The 16,345-nt window shown below is 37.7% G+C and overlaps 1 protein-coding gene across 1 annotated transcript in view; it reads right to left on the reverse strand.

The window, feature by feature from the left end:
- LOC150081532 (midasin) overlaps positions 1 to 16,345 on the reverse strand; it is a 1,449,634-nt gene that overhangs the window by 1,243,638 nt on the left and 189,651 nt on the right. The window contains exon 13 of the mRNA XM_090380238.1: positions 12,024 to 12,175. Coding sequence (XP_090236364.1) covers positions 12,024 to 12,175 — 152 coding nt within the window. The remainder of the gene's footprint in view (positions 1 to 12,023; positions 12,176 to 16,345) is intronic.

The following is a 16,345-nucleotide window of genomic DNA, read 5'->3' on the forward strand; positions in this document are numbered from 1 at the left end:
CTCTCATGGCCACCCAACTCATCTGGTCGAAACCCAATGAGCATCTTTGGTGCCTGCTGGAAAAGGACATTCAATGCTGGGGCCATCCATCCACCTGACAATGTGTGGGCACTAATGGACACTATTTACTGTGCAATGCACTTGTAGCACTTACCACAGGACACCCTGCATCACCTTGTGGATTCTATGACAAGATGTGTACAAGCAAAAGAGTGGCCACACAAGGTATTAGGAAAAAGGTGGCCACACAAGGTATTAGGCAGGCATTGCTAATGCAAAGCCCAGTGTACATATGATAATACTGCTGATGGGGCAAGACAGGTGAAAACTAGGCATGAGAAATCACTAGCAGAGCTAAAACTAAAAACAATGAGTTCTTTTTGTACGTTAACACAAAAAAAAAAAAAAAAGAAAAAAAAAAGAGAGAACTACATGACAATCAAATAGGCTATTACTGGATCAAAGTGGGAAAGTCATGGAAAAGTCCAACAGAAATGACTGAAAACTTGAAGAGGTATTTTGCAAGGATCTTTGCAGTGGAAAAACCAAGCATCATGAGGGAATGGTGAGGACTCAGATTGCCATAAATTATATGATATATCAATCTTGATATACCAGTCTATGGGGAAAACTACTGAAGCTAAGCAGCAAAGGAAACACTCCAAGAATGGACAACATACATCCTATCAGGAATGTCAATAAGATCATCATTAGACTCCAGGACAATCTCCATGGAATGGAGAAGCACCTATTTCTCCAAAATCCACAAAGGAGGTGCAAAAGATGTGATGGTAACTACAAACCAGCTACAAACCAACGATTGAAGTCAGTGAGTTTGACTTAAATCGTTGAAAAAGATCATGGAGTCTGCGGTTAGGGACATAATACAGGACCATTTAAATGGGAATAGCATCCTAAAAAAAAAAACAGAGTATGAGTTCGTGAAGAGGAAGTCTTGCCTGATCAATCTAGTTAATTATTATGACAAAGTTATAAAACAGATGGATTCAAGAAATGACTCTGACATATCTACCCTGACTTCAGCAAGTCTTTCAATATGGTTAGCCACAAATGGCTATATATAAACTGGAGAAAAATGGGATACCAGTAAGATCCTTTGTCAGACCAAGGGCTGGCTAAAAGCTAGGACACAGAGGGTAATCATATGTTGTTGGAGGTTTTATGGTGTAACGGCAGCTAAAGGTGATTATGCGCCAGGGTAGTCAAAAATGGGCAAATCCTCAAGGATCAATATTGGGGCCACTTCTGTTTCTCATTTTCTTAATGACATTGGTGAGGGAGTGCAGGGCAAGATATCAAAGTGTGCTGATGATTTAAAGGTAGGTAGAATGATTAATGATAGAAACCAGGCTCTTATTTCAGGATGACTTAGATCAGTTGCACAAGTGATGTGAAATATGTCAACTGCAATTTATATGCATCTAAATGTAAGGTGACAAATGGGCCTGGAGTACTGGGGTCCATAGTTTCAAATACAGATATATACAGTTATACCCAGATATTTATTAACAAATAAAGTACAAATAAAATAAAATAAAATAAAAGTACAAAACCAGTAGCTTTCGGAACGCGTGTCCCTTTATCAACCGATAAGTTAATATAAAATTTTGAATACACTGCAAGCAAAGTGTGGCACGTTAATCATGCGTCATTGTTGTAGCACGGACGTGTGCTGTCTTACGCCAGTGATCATCCATCAATAAAACGGTTGTCTCTAGGATGGGATGCAGACGCATGCCTTTCTGGCGATTTAATGCCTTAGGGTTGTTTATTATGTTTAGTGACTCTAGCCATAGGCGGTGGCGAAAGTGTCGCGCGTGGTCCACTATCTCAAAGTCGCGCTTGGGGTCAAGATCGTGGTTAGTAGCCCAAAAATGTTCTGTGAGCACGGACTGGTCAGTTTCGGCAAGCCGGATTGCTCTGTCGTGTTCCGTGAGGCGATCCTGGAGATGTCTCGATGTCTCACCTACGTAGCAACTGTTACAGGCCTTACAGGTGATACGGTACACTACATTGCTGCGTAAGACAGGTGTGACAGGGGTCTTCACACTGGAGACAAGTGGACGTAGGTTCCTACCGGGTAATTGTACACATTTGATGTTATAACTTCTAAGGATCTTCGAGATACGTCCTGACACTCCTGGATAGTACGGAATGTAGGCGGACGAAATGCCGACTTGCTTCGGAGGTCTTGGGTTGAATGTAAGTTCTTCTGCCTGTAACAAGCATCTGTTACAGGCAGAAGAACTTACAAGCATCTGTTACAGGCAGAAGAACTTACATTCAACCCAAGATCTCCGAAGCAAGTCGGCATATCGTCCGCCTACATTCCGTACTATCCAGGAGTGTCAGGACGTATCTCGAAGATCCTTAGAAGTTACAACATCAAATGTGTACAATTACCCGGTAGGAACCTACGTTCACTTGTCTCCAGTGTGAAGACCCCTGTCACACCTGTCTTACGCAGCAATGTAGTGTACCGTATCACCTGTAACAGTTGCTACGTAGGTGAGACATCGAGACGTCTCCAGGATCGCCTCACGGAACACGACAGAGCAATCCGGCTTGCCGAAACTGACCAGTCCGTGCTCACAGAACATTTTTGGGCTACCAACCACGATCTTGACCCCAAGCGCGACTTTGAGATAGTGGACCACGCGCGACACTTTCGCCACCGCCTATGGCTAGAGTCACTAAACATAATAAACAACCCTAAGGCATTAAATCGCCAGAAAGGCATGCGTCTGCATCCCATCCTAGAGACAACCGTTTTATTGATGGATGATCACTGGCGTAAGACAGCACACGTCCGTGCTACAACAATGACGCATGATTAATGTGCCACACTTTGCTTGCAGTGTATTCAAAATTTTATATTAACTTATCGGTTGATAAAGGGACATGCGTTCCGAAAGCTACTGGTTTTGTACTTTTATTTTATTTTATTTTATTTTATTTTATTTGTACTTTATTTGTTAATAAATATCTGGGTATAACTGTATATATCTGTATTTAAATGTAAGGTGTTGTGCCTGTGGAACAGAAATCCAGTAGTTTATGGACCCAGTTAAAAGTGACTCAAGATAATAATAAAAAATAAAAAAAAATAAATAAAATAAAATAAAATTTTGGGAGTTACGATTCAGTCATGCAGCATAAACAAGTGACTAGGAAGGCACTTGCTATGCTGTCTGTGATATATACAGGAACTACTTCATAAAACAGAGGTAAAGGAAGTCATTATACCTCTATATAAACAATAGTGAAACTGCATTAAGAATAATGTGATCAGAAAAAAAAGGGATCAGGGAAGGGAAACCAGATTGGTGAGGCATGCTAATTGAAGCCCATATGAAGACCAGCTTAGAAAGTGCAGTCCGCAAAACTCAACAACTAAACATCTTGGGGGCTGGGGATATGGAGCATAATCTGATTGAGATAAATAGGGTCCTGAAGAGAGCCAGTAAAATGAATGAGGGAGGTATATTTTCACTGGTAGAAGAGAGAAGAATCAGGGTACACAAATACAAAATTGGGGGAGTAACAGAAGACTCGATTTGACAAAGGTTTACTTTTGAGCAATATGTTATAGATCTTTGGAATAAACTGACTGCCACAGTGGTTGTGACAAATAGTTTGGGAAAGTTCAAAGCAAAATTGTATAGCCACTTTTTGGCAACAGGAAAGGTATGAGTAGTAGACAACTCCCCTCCCTTTGTGACAGATGTAAAAAAAGTTTGCTTCCTTGCATCAATTAGCCATTATAATCATTAAAATTATATTTCCCAATTATAATTACTCTATCCAGTATTTTAAACACCAATGGAGCCAATTAACAAATTTCTCAAACCTCAATGAAACTAAAGAGGAAACAAAGTAAGCCATAACCATGACCATATATTTAAAAAAAAAATTCATTTATAATTTTATTTGTTACAATTGACAACACAAGACAAGCTCTGAAAAATAAAGAGAGGTAGAAAAAGGGTAAAAAATACACACAATGTTTGGTGTAAATTTCAGTCATAGGCCAAAAGTGCTACCAACTTTATTTTCGCATAGCATTCAATGGATTCTGAATATAACAAATGGCACCCACCAAACTAGGCTTCTCACTTGAACATGATTCAGTGGCATAAATTTGAAGATTTACATTTCCAATTGCTGTTGCAGAAACTTTTGACATGGATATTCTTTCCGACATGCATTTTACATCATTAAAAGACCAGGTTCAGATAAAATATTAGTGTGACAACTAGTCGCCACATTAATATTTAGGGTACCTCACCAATCCCGCATCCGGAATTTGTAGGTTCTGTATCACATACCAATGAAAGAGCAGCACAAATTAGGCACAATACCATTGTTCAGGTGAATGTAGTAACTTATAACAAATATCCAAGTTTAATACACAAGGGATACATATTTACAGAGCTGTTACCATTTGTCACTCTGCATAATGCTACCATTAATGAAAGAGAGGTGGGTAGGAATTGGAGATATGGAAACAAGAAAGGGAGAAAGGGAAAAAAATTAAAAAGTGAATATTTAAGGTTAAATGAAAGGTTTAAAGGGTGAAGGAGACAAAAGAGTGGAGAATATGAGAGGTTAAGAATAAATTATCAAAAACTGAACAACAGTAAGGCTGTGGAAACAGTAGCAAAGCATAAAAAAAAAAAAAAATTGACAACTGATAAGCACCTTTAATTCAAATACGAGAGGGGTTCAAAAGAAATTTGCATTCACCCAGGAGTAGCTTTGATTGATAGATAGATGATTTATTATTATTATTTATTTTATTTTATTTTTTTCATACCTTGAAATCTCTATAGCAACCCTGCAAATTTTGGTTTTGATCCGACAATTATTTATTATTATTATTATTATTTTTTTTTTTTAGTAGCACTGAGTGATGTGTCAGAATTGATAAAGTTGAATACAGATCAGTGATTCAATTCCTTTCTCCGCAAACATCCAAAATGATCCACGAAGAAATGGCCACTGTTTATGGAGAAGACTGCACAGTGTTGCTGCACATTGGTAGCAACTTCTTTTGATGCCATCTTGTACTGGAGATTGGCGATAACCAGGCTGCTGCCTTGGAAAAAATGAAAAAGATCCCCAGCTGATCTGCCAGTCTAATTGCAGATGTTTCAGCCAAGAAAGTTTCTTCCTCCCCACTCCTCTCTTTCCCTCTATTTTCCCCTCTATTAATACCTGGCGCAATTTATATTTCACATTTCTAAGGATGTGTCCCATTAGGCAGTTTTCCTTCTCTTCACTAAGCTCAACAATTCACGTTTTTTTCCCTGCTCTTTTAAATACTTCAATGTTGGTGATTTTGTCTAACCAAGATATTTTTAACATATGTCTGTAGATCCACATTTCGAAAGCCTATTTTGTTCATGCTTGATGTTTTCAGAGTCCAAGTTTCAACTCCGTATAGCAGTATGGATCACACATAGCACCTAACAAATTTCAGTCTGATTGACATATCTAGAGCTTTGTTACACAGCACTGTTCTGTATTTTGTAAAGGCATTCCTTGCAACCTCTATTCTTGCTTTTATTTCTGCTTCCAGATCTAAATCAGCATTTAGCCAACTACCAAGGTATTTAAAATGAGTCACTCTATCTATTGGAGCTCCATCCAATAATAGCTGGACTTTGCTTACTAGAGATTTACTCACAGTCATGTATTTGGTCTTGTTGACATTGATTCTCAAACCCATATCATTACATTTGTTGTTAATACAGCAACTGAAAGCAATCAAAGATCTTCCATATTTTCTGCGAATATACCAGTATTGTCAGCATATCGTATGTTATTTATCAGCTGACCATTTATTTTAATCCTCCATTCCTTTCCTTTCCTTTCCACACAATGCATTTTGGAAAATAACTTCAGACTATATGTTAAATAGCATGGACAAGGAAATACAACCCTGCCTTACCCCTCTTTTTATATTGATCTCATCAGTTTCACCCTCTTCGACACTTACTTTGGCTGTTTTCAGTAAGTTTCTTTGATGAGTCTGATGTCCCATCCATCAAGATCTAGCTTTACATGTTGTCGATTGAAAGCCTTTTCAAAGTCTATGAAGCAGATGAATACTGTCTTCTGGTGTTCTCTACATTTTTGTAACAACCCATTTATACCTAGGAGACTTCTCGTGCCTAGTCTGCTTCGGAATCCAAATTGGGTGTCAGAAATTAATGATTCACATTTTTTGCAAATCCTGTTTTGGATTATCCATAGCAGCAGCTCCAACATGTGGCTCATCAGATTAATAAGATGAAAATCACTACATACGTTGTTCTTCTTTGGAAGAGGAATGAATGAAGACCTCAACCAATCATTATGCAGAATTCCATTTAGATATATTTTATTGAACATTTTGGTTAGATTTTTTCAAATTTATCTTCATCTAGAAGTTCTGCTATTTCAATTGGGATTTGATCTGGGACAACTGCCTTGCTAGTTAGTTAGTTAGTTTTTAGGAGCATTAGCAACTAAGGCCATATTGATCCAGGGATATGCGGTAGTCATTCCCTGACCTTTCCGCATCCTCCATATTTGGTGGTGATGGGCTCGAACCCCGGTCTAATCAAGAAGCGTGTGCTATGCACTGCTGCTCTTGCCCACCTGGCTACGGAGGCGCCCCACTGCTTTGCCTGTCTTTGCCACTCCCAGAGCATATTTTACTTCAGACTGTAGAATTTCAAGGTCTTCCTCCATAGATGTTTTACATCCTGTCTGGCATCATCAAAAAGCATCTTGATGCAAGTTTCCCATATCCTCTTTCTGTCATCTTTATTGTGTATGGCATCAACATCCGATATTCTCAGGAACCGATATACCTTCCATACAATCTCTTATTTTAAGGACTGATGATATTTGCAGGTACCGACGACTTTCCGATATAGCTGGAACAATATATGGGTGGTAATTTTCATCTTTCATCACTCGTACGATTGTTCTCAACAAATGAGCATCTTTGTTATTGTTCAACAACATTATTGTTCAATGCATGGTGCACGGAACATCACTCGTACGATTGCTTCAGATCTATGATGATCTCCATCAACCAGTGACAGTGCTATGCACTTTGAAGACTTTAAAGCCAGCAGAGGCTGGTTCAAGCACTTCAATAAAAGGGTGAATATAAAAAGCGTTGAAAGGCAAGGGGAGGCATCCAGTGCTGATAATAAAGCAGCTGAGATCTTTAAAATTGAATTCCAAGAGTTTGTTAATCAGGAGGGTTATCTTCCCCAGCAGGTTTTTAACACTGGCAAAATCAGCCTCTTCTGGAAACGAATGACCAGAACATACACCACTAAGGATGAGGCTAGTTTACCCAGGCATAAGCCTATGAAACATAGGCTCACTCTCCTGTTGGGTGGAAATGCCTCTTGAGATTTTAACTGAAGCCTCTGCTTGTGTGTGTGTCACTCTAACACCCCAGGGTATTTAAATAACAAAAGGTCAACAAAGGCCTGGGTTACAGGATACTGTATGTCTTCAGTGAATGGGAGCTTGGAGATTTCTGTCCTTCAGTGAAGAGAAAAATAAGATTCCTATGTAGGAACTGCTCCTGCTGGATAATGCACGATCCCAAACTTGTTCAATCTCTTGAGTCACATTTTTATTTTGTTCAATTCAAATTTTTGCCACCCAACACCACTTTGCTTGACTTTGGACAGTTTCTTTGCAAAGAAACTGTCCAAAGTCAAGCAAAAGACAAAAGACTGAAAAGACACGTGACGCTTGATATAGTCCCAGCACCACTGATTTCATCAGCTCTGCACTTCAAGTCTAAGGTAAATGCTAATTTATTGTTTGTTTTTTGTTTTAAGATGTTTTAACTATTTATTAAATAATCTTTATAAAACACTCATTTTTAATGTAAAAATGAAATATAACATGTAAGAAATACCTATTTTATGTGTTGTTGAGGAATGAATTACCATTGGATGTTGGGGCCCTACTGTATTTGTATTTCCTGTTAATCCTTTAGTTATTCTTTCTTATGTAAATGGAAATTATCATGCCTTCATTCTAATTCTGCTATCTCTGTTGATTTTTCTAGCATCCGCTCTTCTTTTGCTTCCTTAATTTCCCTCTTTATCATTTTTTTGATCTGCTAGTATTTAGTTGGAGCACCATTTTTGAACTTCCTCCTTTCGTCCATTAGGTTTAGGATCTCTTCTCTCATTCACTGATTTTTTTGCAGGTAGTTTTTCATCACTTAGAATTTCTTTTCCAGTACTGATAATGACATTACCAAATTCCTTCTATTAGTCGTTTGTTTGTTTGATTGTTTGTTTGTTATTTGGTTTTTAGAAGCATTAGCAACCAAGGCCATATTGCTCCGGGATATGCAGTGGTCATTCCCTGACCTTTCCGCATCCTCCATATTTGGTGGTGACGGGCTCGAACCCTGGTCTAATCAAGAAGCGTGTGCTACGCACTGCTGCTCCTTCCCACCTGGCTACGGAGGCGCCTTCTTCCATTAGTCATTCACATCTCCAGCTCTTACTGTTGTTTAATTTTATGTTCAGCTCTTTACTCAGATTTCTTTCATAGTTGAGACCTTGAGTTTTTCACAATTTAATCTGCTTGTCTTATTTCCTTTCCTAATGGATCTCAAACTTGTTTTGTAAGTAGCTTTTAATAAGTTATGATCGGATTCTGCACCAGGGTAGGTTTTGGCTCCTTTGAGACTATTCCTAAAATGCTTATTTATCAGTATGAAGTCAAACTAATTTCTAACTATAGTCCCTGGTTGGTCTTGGGGGGATTTCCAAGTATAGGGCCATCTGGTGGGAAGTTTAAACCATGAGTTTGCTATTATCATGCTCTCCTCTTGACAGAACTGTATGAGCTGATCTCCTCGCTCATTTTGTAAACCCAATCCATAACCACCCACATGTCAAGTACCTTTCCTTTGCCGATTTTGGCATTAAAGTCTCCCACAATGATATAAACAATTCAAATGTGGAAGAACCTCAGTGTGTAATGAATAAAACCCAGGACACCCATCAAATGCTGCAACAGAAGAGTTTTGAAAAAATTGAGGCATTAATCCTGGAAGATCACCATAGTAGCATCAAAGAACAAACTGCAGAGCTCCAAATTATTAGAGGGTCTGTGGAGAACATCATCCATCAACAGCTGCATATAAGTAAACTGTCTAACAGATGGATTTCCAGACTTCTGATCCCTTACCAGAAGAAGAGGAAAAGAGCACAGTACACACATATAATGTTGATGTTCCAGGATAAACAAGGGAAGACTTTCTCATGGCTAGTCACCATGGATGAAACTTGGATCCATCACTATGATCCCAGAACTAAACAAATGTCAAACCAATGGAAGTATGCAGAATCATCACCCCCCCTCTCAAAAAGGCAAAGGTGTAACCAAGTGCTGACAAGGTGATTCTGTCAGTTTTTTGGGATCAGTATGGTGCAATACTAACAGATTACCTTCAAAATGACTGTACTGTGATGACAAAGTATTATCCCAACCTCCTGATAAAGCTATGTGCTGCTATAAAAGAAGAAAAAAAAAAAGATGGAGAAAGCTGTCAAAAAAGTGTGTAGCTGCTCCACAATAATGCTCCTGCACATTCCTCACAGTGACATGTACCCTTGAATGTGGGTTTGAAATATTTCCACATCCTGCTTATTCCCTTCACCCTTGCACCCTCAGATTTCTTTCTCTCTGGAAAATACTTTGCTGCTAATGATGAGGTGATTTCTGCTGTTGAGTTTTGGTTTGACTTCTACAAAATTGGCCTGTGGAAGTGTATTGAGAAGAGGGAAAAATGTGTCATTTTGTGTTGTAACTAGGTTGAAAAAGTGTAATACATAGCGTTTGTTTCAACCTTCTACGACAACTACTTCCGACTGAATCAAATCCCCCTCTATAACTACAGCAAAGCCTGGTTAATTCACAGTTCAACGGACAAAATACACCCATTTCAGTTTAAACAGATTCAAAGTATCTGAACATAAGAAATCAGTATTAAATGAAGAGATATATTTCTGACATCCAATACTGCATTATTACACCAAAGAAATCTCAAAATTTTCCCATTTAAAATGTTAAGAATCATTCAGTTTTCTTTTGGTAGACATGTTTGTGAATATACAATTAGCATGTTAATTTAGTCAAAATGAGAATGATAACAACTATACTGCAAAGAAATTTAGTCAATTTCTTGCAAATAATAACAAAAACTCCTAAGTTTCATTTCTGATGCCATTATCACTAGTGCAGAAAAAAATCAATGTTTAAAAGCAGCAGATGAGCTATACATTTAAAATAAATACCATTGTTTATTATATGCACTTGTGCGAACCTAATAAAGAGCATAACCACATGTTGAGACATTATTTTTCATTTAATAGTATGTAATACAAGGGATGACATGTCTCTCTTTCAGTGCTATAACTTAATCAGTAAATTCTGTAACTTAGCAAAACCACTCTTTCCAATTACAGCCATGTAAACTGCCACACAGTGCTTTTATGGGCCAGTGACTAGTCTCACATCACTTTGGAACAGCTGAGGGCGAAGAAGGGAGAAAATGCAAATTATGGGTACAGCTGGAAATGCATGTTTGTTCAAATCTATGACTAATCTTCTCCATAAATAGTGATTTATTTGCATACACACACAGTTAATTCTGCACAGCTAAGGTGAAATTTCACAACTGTAATCAAACATATATATTTTCCAGCTTACCCACAGTGGGCACTTTTTAATCTCTTTTCCTTCACAGCTATTCTAAAATGATGTAAACCAGTCACTCAATCACACAAGTACTATATCACCATCTTGTATGTAGATGTATTTGGCAAGAACAGTTTACTGAATTAGCAAATACTGCTAACTGAATACTGATTAGTGCTAAAAGAGAGAGAGATAGCGACCTTTGTTGCAAGTATTAAATACAACTAACAACCCAAGGTATGGAGTCTCTCTCTCTCTCTCTCTCTCTCTCTCTCTCTCTCTCTCTCTCTCTCTCTCTCTCTCTCTCTCTCTCGCAGTTATGCAAAACAATACATAATAAACAAATAAGTGCTTACTTTAAAACAGTTCATCAGCCACATGATAGTATACTGGCAGAAAAAATTAATTTAGCAGCAATTCATTTTAAACCAAGAAATGAATTTCATTACAGTACATTAAAAACAAAACATCATGTAAACTAATAAAAACTGTGCATCTCTTGTTGTCTTAATGAGAGTTATTTATATTTTTTAAATCCTCTAATGCAGTGGTTATCAAACTTTCTTGGTTCATGACACCCTTGTTGTCGCAGTAATTTTTTTACGGTGCCCCTAGGCCAAAAGATAAACCTAACAGTTCCATTTATTATGCAGTTAGGTCCAAACAACTTAATAAGTAATGTTGAAACTGTGATAATATTGAAACTACCTAGAGCTAGTAGTTTGCACAGTGTCCGACAGATGTCGAGTATCGCTGCATTTCCCTTGAAATTTAAAATATACCATGGAACCCTGGAGCGTTGTGTCACACATTTTGTGAACCATTGCTCTAATGCAAAAAGTATTTTTTCTCTTAAGCACATTCATCGATATTGAAAGCATATGTCCAGTAAACTAATGAATGTTTTGCAGTGCATGCTCAGTATCATTAACTTATTACGCCGTATTTTGGTTTCAGTGGCATAGGGTTTTAAAGGTATTATCATACAGGTCATAGTCCTTAAAAAGGAGACAGAAATGTAAAATTTAAAGATGAAATGTGCTATATAACAATAGTAGTACTTTAGCAAATTTTGATTATAGTTTGCTTGTACTTCCTCATAATGATTCACTGTAGTTGGTTTCAGCAGCTTTTTCAAAGTAGACAGACTATTCAAATTAATGAAACAATTTTAATCTATTGTCAAACTAAAGAGGATATACTGAATATGGACACAACATTCAAAGGCATTGGGGGTGATACATTTCAACAGCAATACTTACGAGTTAGATAAGATAAATACTGAATTACTGATGTCTTTCCTGTTCCTGTTTCTCCAACTAACAACAAGGTTTCATGATTTTTTACTGCAACAGCAACACGTTCCAATAAGACTACAGCTTGGCGAGTATGGGCAAAAATAAAATGGTGGCTTCTGCAAAGTAACAGGGCGTACTATAAACAATGAAAGTACAAATGTCCTCAATTTTAATTTTCTAAATACTATTTCTAGTTAAATCTCTTGTCTGTAGTTTTCTGTTAAATATTTAAATTAGAAAAATTAAATTACATGCAATAAAGACAAAAAAAAAAAAAAAAAAAAATCAACAAAAATGCTACATTTTTCCTGTATATGTACTTTTCTAATCAAACAAGTGATGAATATGATAACAGTTTTTTCATAAAGTAATAAAATTCATGCGCAGGTATCAATGTATCATCATGGGGAACTAGAAACAGACTGACTTGTTAGTGGGTTACCTTCACAGCATCAACACTATATTTCTGGATCAATCAGATAACTTCTTATAAGGGAACAATATTCTTGACTTCATATTTGATGAGTTTAACTAATACCAAGAACCTTTACATTAAAAAAATCATAAGCAGGTAGAGATCGCAATTAAGGTGGGACTTATCTACCTGTTGGCAAGGATAAAGGAAAAGGTTTTGATTTTCAGAAGTGAAATAAATTATAATAACCATAAGCATTATAAATACTAATTAGTAACCATAAATGCCCATTGGAAAGCTGCTCAAAGAAACAAATTTAAAAGCTGCTCATCTTTTATAAGCATACCTTTAAAGCATTACACTTCAAGTTCTAGGCCAAAGTGGATGACCACAAACTGACAAAGTCAGTAACAGAAAAGAAAATTACATGGGATGAATAGAATTCTCTTGGTCGCCTGATAACAATGAATACTATGAAAATATAATTAATCTGTAGAGGCACCCAGGAAAAAAAAGTTAAAAAGATGTTCAAAAGAGAGAGAAAGTGCAACATTTAAGAATTCTATATATGTAGAAATGGTCTAATCTGGTTTAGCCTCTTCCTCCTGGAAGGGACTGAACCATACTAGTCCATTATAAGATGCTGCTAGTACCATCACTGATATAATAATTTTACTACACATAAACAATGAAGATTCCTTTAGGTACTACCAGGTCAGAAAGCAGGAAATTAGAATCAGATGACTACATGATCAATGAAATTACATTGAACCAGAAATTTTCATATCTGAATAGGAAAAAGGCACAAGAAGCTGATGAAATTTATTAACTGCTTCTCTTATCGATGAAATTCACTGTGTTGAAGAGTCAGTTGAGAAACAACAGTAGAAAACAAATCATCCACTGTTAATGTTGTAATTTTTTCATGAGTAAGGGATCCTTTGCCAAATGCCTTGCTCTGAAGCTGATTTGGTATAGATAAATTGTCACTTCCATACATGTGCAGCAAGTCATCGTATATACCAGACACATTTTGAATAGTGACAACAGCTTACCAGACAGAACCTCTCTATCCATGGAGGATATTTGTACTGCCCTTAATTTGTGCTTGTCCGGCAGCATGGTCAAGTTTGGTGACTCTCCCTTCAGACAAATACACGGCACGGCTATGTGTGAAACACCTTTCATTCAAAATCTGAATTGAGCAACACCTTTTGAATGAAAAGGTGTTGCTCAATTTACCAACTACAGGTCAGTGCATGCCCCCTGCCATCTGTTCAGTACTGCATGTACACTACTGTCTTGAGCCCGGACTCATTCCAGCTGCATGAACACGTGGCACAACAAAGTTTCTAAGATAAGAGCCGACCTCACCAACCATGGCTATCCCACCTATGTTGTGGACAAGTGTGATCTAAAAGCCTGTGAGCTTGCTGCACATCCAAGTCCCCCCCATAGTGATGAGATAACCCCTATTGCCTACATCCCACATTACCTGGGAGCTTCAGATCGCATTTCTAAGATCTTACGTGGGTACCGGATAAAGTGACTGCAACTTCTCAGTAGAGGATTGTGATCTCTCGTCTCGAGGGTGAAGACACCAGCCCCTCCTCTTTTATGCAGCGATACAATATACCGCATCACCTGCCACAATGGTGGCAGTTGCTATGTGGAGGAAACTGCCAGAAGGCTCCAGGACCATCCCTCAGATCATGAAAAGGCCATTCAATTGGCTGACTCTGCACTTGAAGAGCACTATTGGTCAATGCAACATGACCTCAATCCCAGACATGATACCAAGGTTGTTGACCAATCCCACCACAACCATCAACAACTGTGGCTTGAGTCACTGCACATATCTGATCGCCATAGCACATTTTTAATTGCAATAAAGGCATGTGGCAACACCCAAACATGGAGTTTGTTGTGTTACTATAGGACAAACGCTGGCACTCAGCCCATATATGCACCCTGCCTCAACAACAATCAGATAGTTCTGCCCAGTAAGTGCTTTAGCATTTGTACACAACCTCGTCCATGATTTCTCTTTTTACTCAACATGACCACACTCTGCACATTCAATTTGTAACATTTTATGTATGTATTCTCACAGCTGGCGAAGAGATACTTTTTTTTTTTTTTTTTTTTTAATGTAAACCCCAAACACGAGAGGTATTAGAACCTATAGTATTTAGTACCGTGCTTGGGTTGGGGGTTGAGAAGACGAAAGAAGATATTTGTTGACATTGGACTTGAACTTCTGTAGACTGTAATTTTCAGGAAATACGTATGAAGGAAGGTTGTTCCAGAAAACAGCAGTTGAATGAATAAACGAGGAAGATGAAGAAAAGTTGGTTCTGTGAGTTTGAAGTTGGATAGTAAATGGATGTTGGCTGGTGGCAGCACGTGTTCGGACTGCTTTGAAAGAGAGAGCGGGAATTATAGGAGTCAATTCAGAAGAACAGTACCTATGGAAGTATCTGTAGAAAAAGCATGCAGCAGAAACAGTACGTCTATGAGACAGAGAGTGGAGAGACTGTTAGAGAGGAATCATTAATTAACCTAACTGCCCTCTTCTGAATAGAATCTATAAGCCTGAGAGAGGTTTTGGGGGCACCACCCCAGGTGTGGGAACAATATTCCATGGTAGGGCGGATTTGCGATTTGTAAAGAGTGAACAGCTGTTTGGAAGAAAAGTAATGCTGAGAGCGAAAGAGAAAACCAAGTTTTTTAGATGCAGAGGAATCAATATTTGCAATGTGCTCATGTCAAGAAAAATTAAAAGTCAGGGTAATCCCAAAAAGTGATATATCATTCTGCCTAGAAATCGGAGTGTCACCAAAGATAAGCATAGGAGTAGAAGAATCTTTTTTGTGAGATATAAGACAAGACTGAGTTTTAAAAGGATTGAAATCAACTAAGTTGTCTTTCCCCCACTGAAGAATTACCTGGAGATTGGCAATTAAGGAATTGGTAGCAGATTTTTGAGAAGTTGAAGCTGATTCAGCAGGACAAGGTTTTCCAAATTGGAAAGTGGAATGCAATGTGCTATCATCGGCAAAACTATGGATAGGATTTCCGGTCAATGGAAGAAGTTCATTAATATACAAGATGAAAAGAGTGTGAGAAAGAACTGAACCTTGGGGGACACCAGCATTAGTGGAGAAGTTAGAAGACAGAGAGCCATCTACCATCACCCTCAGTTTTTACCAGCTTTTTTAACATAAATAAACTTTACTTAGTAATAAATACTTTATTTACTAATGTTTTACGAGTATACATACTAAAATACAAAGTATTAATGGTTACATCACTCCCTTTAGATTCTACTAATACACAATGCTGTTATGGGCTTGCACTTTAAGCATCCATGTAATGTTGTTTGCCGGAACTGATGACAGCATTTTTTCAGTACATAATTCTAAAGAGTGGTCAGATGCAATAAATGAAAATGTTCACTATCTGTATGATGTTCTTAACAGGGGCCACAGGTAAAAGTTGTAAAATTGGGGGACATGGAAACTGTCAAGAGGCGAAGAAAAGTTCACTTCTAAAATAAAATCAGTGAGATCTGCAAGGATCTCGCTAAACTAAGGGACAATACAGTCAGTCCTCGTACAGCACGATAGTTGTGTTCCTAGAAACCCTTGTGCAATGCAAAATCGTGCAATATAAACAACAAGCCCTATGGGAAAAATAGGGTTAGGTGCTGACCACCCAAGATTGAACATGCATTTGTAACCAAAACATTACCAAACACAATAAATAATCGTAATAAAATACTTACGTATTTTATTACGACTATTACGTAATAAAATATTACTAATGTGTTTGATTCTATCGTAAGCAAACTTGTTTTTTGTTTGATTTT

This window comes from Mastigoproctus giganteus, chromosome 8 (assembly GCF_048544385.1).
Source record: "Mastigoproctus giganteus isolate SK-2022 chromosome 8, ASM4854438v1, whole genome shotgun sequence".
In the NCBI taxonomy this organism is placed as follows: Eukaryota; Metazoa; Arthropoda; class Arachnida; order Uropygi; family Thelyphonidae; genus Mastigoproctus; species Mastigoproctus giganteus.